Genomic DNA, 7,261 nt, shown 5'->3' with positions numbered 1-7,261 from the left:
ATTTATTTGCAGCGGTGGAGGAGGTGTTCCTAAATCTATTTGCGGCGGAGGAGGTGGTGGTGGTTTTCGTTGGAGAGAGAGAGATAATTTCAAGGTTTCACTATCTAAAGAAAAGATTAAAAACGATTGATCCTTGTCTACTGTGTATAGGGAGGGTAGTTATGGAATGAAGAAATAATATTAATGGACTTATAAATGGGGAAAGATATATTTATTGTTTGATAAGGATATTTGTGAAGCCATCAAAAGGAGGGATATTTGTATCATTACCACATTTTTTTTCTACTATACAACACGAAGATACTGATGCGAGGGATGACTGCAAAGCCACGAGTATGAAATATTATTGTTATGCAGTGAAAAGTTTAGGGGTATATTACTTGATCAATATTTAATTTTTGAATATTTTTTTTACCATCTAGTATATAGAACTTTAATGTTATATGGGTTCAATCCTTTCCGGTAAGTTTAATTCCCCTCTTCTCTCGCCTTCTTCATAGAGAAAGAGGAAAAAAAATTCATCAAAAAATGGTTCACAGTTTCTATTCTTTTAGTGAAACTGTAATCACCAAAATTTGGTGTTATTGAGACTTGATTATCTTTTTGATAATTTATTCACATGCATGGTTGAAAAACCTATGTCCAATTTAATTGGTATTTTTGTGCATTAAACGAAGATCATGTAATTAATGGTTTCTATTTTACTTTTATTTTTTCCAGAAACCATCCGTCAACTGACTATGCGATATTGAAAACGACAATTTTTTCTTATTTGTCAACACAATTTTGTTAATTGTACAAACCAATTGATATTGGTTTTTCCCCATCAATTCTCCTTAATGAGATGTAAAAATTGGCATTTTAAGAACTTTTAGACAATATTGGTTATTGATTTCTATTCTTTCAAAGAAATCTTCATCAACTAAAAAGTAGATTTTTCTCTACAAAGAATACGATAATGATTTCTTTATTCTTCTCAAAAGAATCATTGGAACCAACTGGAATTAATTTCTCTATGGATCCTAAAAAGATGAGATTGGTTATTACGTATTCACAATTGCAAATACCAATTTCTGCATTCCTGAGGGATATTGAGCAATATTTTATATATATATATATATATATTTTCTTCCTAATGCTACTCTCCACGAAATTGAGTCCGTTCAACTTGACGTCGGAATACGGTAGGACATAAAAGATCAATGGGTGCACCCGTCTTGTTAGCCAATATTATTAGTCCTTGTAGTGACTATATTGATCTTATTTCTTTTCAAATAAAGTATCCATGTCGTTGAGGTCATGGAATTATTTGGAGATTTATTAGCACATTTTATATCTTTTTGGTTGTAACCATTAAAATGCATGCTTTGTTCAATTTGTATATCAAATGGATTACATTTTTCGGATAATTTTTAATGATTCTTGGATTCAGTATCTGCTATCCAACCTGGTATTGTTAAAATCCAGAAATTCTAAGTATATGTCCTCGAATTAATCGGATAATACTTTACGAAACATGATTTCGTATATGAGATACAATTATATCCGCCATAATCAGGGGGAGATTATATACACTATCAAAAGCTGGTGTTAATTAACTAAAGTTATATCAATTTCTCTCCCATTAAATCAAATCGATAAATGCTGCCATTAAATAATAGGCGTAAAATTATCTCATTTAGCTTTTCCATAAGCTAATGTCGTTTGCAAAGGAAAATCCAATCACTTCTAGCAAAAATGTAGCGTTTTGCTACATTCTACAGATAGTGCTCTGGTAGAGTCTATCATAATATGATTCACATTCTCAAAATTAATATCTCCTCATTTGACAAGAAGGAGATTATAATGCCCGCGGGAACTTGTACCAATAAAAGTTGAATTTTTCAAAGTGTGTATACACCAGAGAATTGTGTTGGGTCATAATAAACTAATGATTGTCGAATATTCATTTACAATAGCTACTGAAATAAGTGATGGTGGTTGTAGACCCCTCTGCAGAGTAATATCGACATACATGATTGGTTGGCATATAATCCAAATTAGGTTGGATTGATTTCTCGGTTGACGCAATTTTGGATCCAAGACTTAACACCTTAAAATTTACAAGCCGGTTATGTACAGGCTGGTGTTGTCATAATGCGTTCTACGAGAAATGTTATCGTTTTACAACTATTTAAGGGTTTTAGTTTTTACTCAAACCCTAGGATTGATTCAATAACATTTGGTTCTCCCTGAACAATGCATTTGGCGTGGTAGTCTTTGAATGACTGATAGACACATTTTTATGTCTAAATTGCACTCAATGTCTCTATTGTTAGTGCTCGATTTTTGTACTAATTTTGATGCTTTGTGTGTTTGTAGGTGTTTTTGGAGAAATACACTTGTGTGGAAAAAGTTGCTCAAAAATTGCTATTTGGACTCCCGGAGAAAAGTACTAAAGACACCCTCAATTTGGATAAGGGGCACCTCAGTTGGGCACCTGTTATTCGCACCCCAAGTTTGGTTAGGGGGACACCATCTTCAACATTTCAAAAATTCGTTTTGGCGGGAAAATTTTATTCTCAACTGTGTAACTTTCGATCGATTCTTGAAGGAGTTCTGGGTAGACTAAAGGGCTGAAACTTAATGGGTAGACGTGATATGTCATAACAAAGCTGGTATGGGTGTTTGTTTCGATCAAATTTGGCTGAAAAATCCATGAGAAGAAAACAGGGCAGCACGTCCACGGAAGAAGATATTCACGGGATTACAGCGAGTTAGACGTGTGATGCTCGTGTTTGGAAGAACCTAACCACTATTTGGAGTGTGAAGAAGTTAAATATGGCAATATGGAAGCTTCAGAACGCGTGAAAATCAATATCAGTGATAAAAATGAAAAGAAAATAACCCGAGTAAATGAAGATTATGTGGAGTTAATGGAGGAGATTCAATGTCGCAATCACGTATAAATATGTTCACAAGGTATCATAGAAGGGTGTCGAGAGTTTGGGAGGCTTTAGAAGGGCTGAGGAGTGAGAAATCAAGACGAACAGCAAGCTTCCTGCTGCTGTTTTCTGCTGCTGCTGCTGAAGAACGCGAAGAACATTGACCCACACAAGCAGTTGTTTATGCTACAGTGAATACGACAGTCACGGGACAGTCTTATATGCTACAGTTGTAACGACCCACAGCCGAGGGTCGTAGTTCTCTGGTTTGTAACAAATATAATTGTTACAAACCTGGTTTTGAATTATTTCTCCCTTTTCATCATTTGTAAACACCCTTTGAGCAATAATAATGATTTTTGAGCGTGTTTCCAACAACATGATGAGAGGCTAAATTCTCCCACAACCAAGGCAATGAGGAAGCTATTTACGCATGAATAATTGGTAATCATTTATTTCCTCTAATTTATAATTTATAACTCACTCAATCATCGCTTTTGCGGAGTTTTTAATTGTTTGCATAATTTTCTTCATTAGTTTTGATTCAATTAGATAGGTTATACTTTGTTTAGATAATCTATGCTTAGGGGATACAATTAATTTTTGAGAATTTTCCAGATTATTTGTGAATTAAGAAATAAGAGGCTTAAAAGATAATTAGAGTTTTGAAATATGTATCATTCAATTTTGCGTCATAGTGGAATCTAGTGTCTTGGTTACCCCTCGCCCACTTTGTTAATATTTTTGTATATAATTTTATTAAATATTTAAATTTAATCTTCACAGGTCCGAGAGTTTGAACCTCATTACTACAACACCATTCAAAAATATTAATCAATGACTTGTATTTCATTTGGAGAATATGTTATAATTTGTAATCCTTGTAGGATTCAAACTATATCCAGGCAGCCACCTGACTCGATTACATCAGGTTTACAATCCTTTAAGTGTTTTTCTAAAAAGTGTTGTAAAGAACCAAAATCCGGATTAGTTGATGCTATCAACTTTAATGGTCTCTTGAAGAGTCCTTAAAACACCAAAATAAACGCTTTAGAAGCACATATTCTATTTTCTTTTTTTCCTTTCTTAAATATGCAATTAGAATTATGCTAGCTTAAACTTGTCGTTGAGATAGACTAGAGTTGTGATTTTGATGCTCATTTTCCGTAATACTCATATAGCTGAGTTAACATCCATAAATCTTCAAAAGTTGTACTCTTTTTCCTTCGTTTCAGGTTTTGTCCCATGTGGTTTTCCTGACAAGGTTTTAATGAGGCAACATGACATTTATTTTTTTTAAAATGTTGATATTTGTGCTCTTTTTCCTTGGTCCAAGTTTTTTCCCATTGGGTTTTACTGGCGAGGTTTTAGTGAGTCAATTTAATTCAACATGGTGGTTATCCAAGAGAGAGTTGTATCGATTTTCGGTTATTTGGTGGATTCCCACCATTGACTAGATCATTTTTGTTAGACCAAATCAACATAACAAGCCCTTAGGGCTTTCGGATATTATTTTGATCCACACAAGGTATGACCATAAATACAGTTTTCTTCATGTATGGTAATTTATCTACATCTTGGCACTTTTTTGAAGAAACTATATCAAAAACTTTTCTGAATCATCTACGAAAATCTAGCAACCAAAGACACAAGCCGTCAAGGTATTTAAAGAAGCATGGATACTAGAGAAAACTACTATTAGAAGACTAACACAAAAGAAGATTTCATCAAGTAGTAATTTTCTTCGCGAAAGAACAAGAATCTTCTGCACTCAAGAAATCCGTTTATCAAATTGGGAAGTCACGACTCAAAGATTTGCAAGCCGAGATTTCACTGAAGTACACATCAGGGGGAGAGCTATCATCAAAGGTGCATTTACTGGTCTTAGCGTGTTGTACTCTTTTTCCTTCGTCAAGCTTTTGTCCCACTAGGTTTTCGTTGTCAAGGTTTTAACGAGGCAACATTTGTGTGTCCAATACTGTTTCAAATCTTTACGTACATATTTGTAATGACTTATCCACAATGGTCATCAGTGTTACTAAGATGCCCTTTGTGTCTAAGATTAGGGTTTACATACCTTAGGCACCAAGTCCTCTATCTATATAAATAGAGGATTGAACTCTGTATTCCGTACACACAACTAATGAGACTTTTCTCTTCTTCTCTCCTCTACTTTGTATCTCTTTCTATACTTTCTAGTTTATAAGAAGAAATACACGTATAATTCTTTTAAGTGTTTTGAAATAGGAAATCCTAATTCCTAATCTAACAAGGAAGCAGTTGTTGTATAACTATAAATACATTAGACCCCGGCCATGCTATTATATAATGCACACCTCTTGAGATTTTCTTTACTATCAGACTTCTCTTAAGATTTTTTTTGTACTATCAGACTTAAGTCAAGGATGGAATCACAAGACAGTTTTAATGGATGTGAAGCACATATACTTTGTGCAAACCGATGGATGGAACAACAACGAATATGAACTTATGTATCAAGTGTTATAGGGATCAAGTCAAGGCAGATGAACAATCAATTTTAGCCAAAACGGCTTTCGAGAAATCTTCAAACCCTAAGAAATCTCTTACAACCCAAGCAGAATCATTCGTCTCAAGTGATTCTAGTGTTGCATACGAGAGTACGGCTTCGCCAAGTTCAGCATCATCAGATTCAGCAACATCCACTAGTGATGGAGAAAGCGGTGCAGTAGCGAAGAATAGGTATTTTAGTTGTAACAAGAAACTCGGATTGACAGCGGTTAAGTGCAAGTGTGAACCAGTTTTCTGCTCGGCTCCCCGCTACCCGGAGAAGCATTCATGTGAATTCGACTACAAGGGCGTTGGAAGAGAAACACTTGCAAAATTTAATCCTCAAGTCAAGGCGGACAAGATTGATAGATTTTAATCCCAAATATTATCTCTGGGATTTCTTTTTAATTTAATGTTTTTGACGGATAATTGCATATATTTGAGCAATTTTTGTTAAATACATATCGATTATCAAACGCAAAACATCTTATCGGAATTTTGAATCAAAACGAAATCCTTTCAACAATGACAGTTAAGAGACGCCTCTTTAACATCTTCCTTGCATAATTTTTTTTCTTTTGGAGATGATGCTGTTTGATTAGGATGCGGAAGCATGCAGATGCAGTAACCTAGCAATTTTTTCCTTACATAAATTTTATATAGGCAAGGAAAGCCAAGCCCTTATTTTTAACCATTCACTAAATTTGTATCACTCTGTCACACCACAATGATGCCTTAATATAGCGGGAGTTTTGAAGTGCACTGTAATGACTTGTGAATAGCACTTAACTGCTGGATGATAGTCTTGCTTAAGGAACTGACTAACCCACTCTCATTAGTGGAGGAAAACTCAAATATGCAGTGCAGGGGAGATCTAAGTTCTTCATATACACCTTGTTGAAGAAGCATAAGTTCACCATCACTCTTAATTACTACGAGCACTTTCATGATTCCCACCACTCTTACAAGGAACTGCTCGCATCCTGAACACCATTTATTGCCTCCACAGTCCTTAGAACTAGGTACTCCAAGCTGTAACTCAGTGTCAAGCGATACATAACCACTGCCAAAGACACTCTGCCTTGTCACTTGAAGCATCAACATCTTCCAGAGAACAATAACTTGTGGCAGCATGTCATCACACAACTTGCGAACATCACCACTGGTTCCCTTTCTAACACACAGACACACACTCGAATTTGGAAGTGATAGTATGAAAGGATACTCGTGTTCATAACTCAGCGCAGAAACAAAGTTTACATTGTATTGATGCACTAAAATGAACCCATTCAGAACAAGTAAACAAAACTTAAGTACACCAAAACAGAAACTAAAGCTGCTGCTATTGTAATGAGAGTGACTCCTAATCAATTCCAACCACCTTCCTCGATCAAATACTCTTCCAGTAAAAACCTGGATATCATAGGAACAATCTTCACTACTTGCACACATAAGAACCAACCAAAAACATATCACTCCTGTGTAAGCATGATGCTGACAAAAATTTGAACAATCAGCATCTGAACATTTCAGCAAAGAATTCCAAAACATGTTCTCAGACAGTTTTCCTCGATCAAACAGCATGTGAATAAAATTGGAACCAGATAATGTATCCCATAGAGAAGTACTTCGAGTTGTAGGTGGAACCAGTAAATCCTTGATAACATCAGAACCATAAGAAAAATTTGGTATGAACTTAACTGAGAGATTAAAATTAGTAACGAAGTTTGTTGGAGTAAAAGAATTAAGTTCACTTGTTAAGAATGAATTCAGCTTAACATCTCTAATAAGTTGTTGATCTTCAAACT

The 7,261-nt window shown here is 35.0% G+C and overlaps 1 protein-coding gene across 1 annotated transcript; it reads left to right on the top strand.

The window, feature by feature from the left end:
- Window positions 1-5,385: 5,385 nt before the first annotated feature.
- On the top strand, window positions 5,386-5,829 carry LOC113272296 (zinc finger A20 and AN1 domain-containing stress-associated protein 1-like). The gene has a single exon (XM_026522152.1). The coding sequence runs from the start codon at window positions 5,386-5,388 to the stop codon at window positions 5,827-5,829; it is 444 nt and encodes a 147-aa protein (XP_026377937.1).
- Window positions 5,830-7,261: the final 1,432 nt, after the last annotated feature.

The sequence above is a fragment of the Papaver somniferum genome, chromosome 4, assembly GCF_003573695.1.
Source record: "Papaver somniferum cultivar HN1 chromosome 4, ASM357369v1, whole genome shotgun sequence".
NCBI classification, from domain to species: Eukaryota; Viridiplantae; Streptophyta; class Magnoliopsida; order Ranunculales; family Papaveraceae; genus Papaver; species Papaver somniferum.
This window is presented reverse-complemented; position numbering and strand designations above follow the sequence as displayed.

Bases quoted from the DNA above. Each gene is read 5' to 3' on its own strand.
- LOC113272296 (XM_026522152.1), top strand. From the start codon at position 5,386: ATGGATGGAACAACAACGAATATGAACTTATGTATCAAGTGTTATAGG.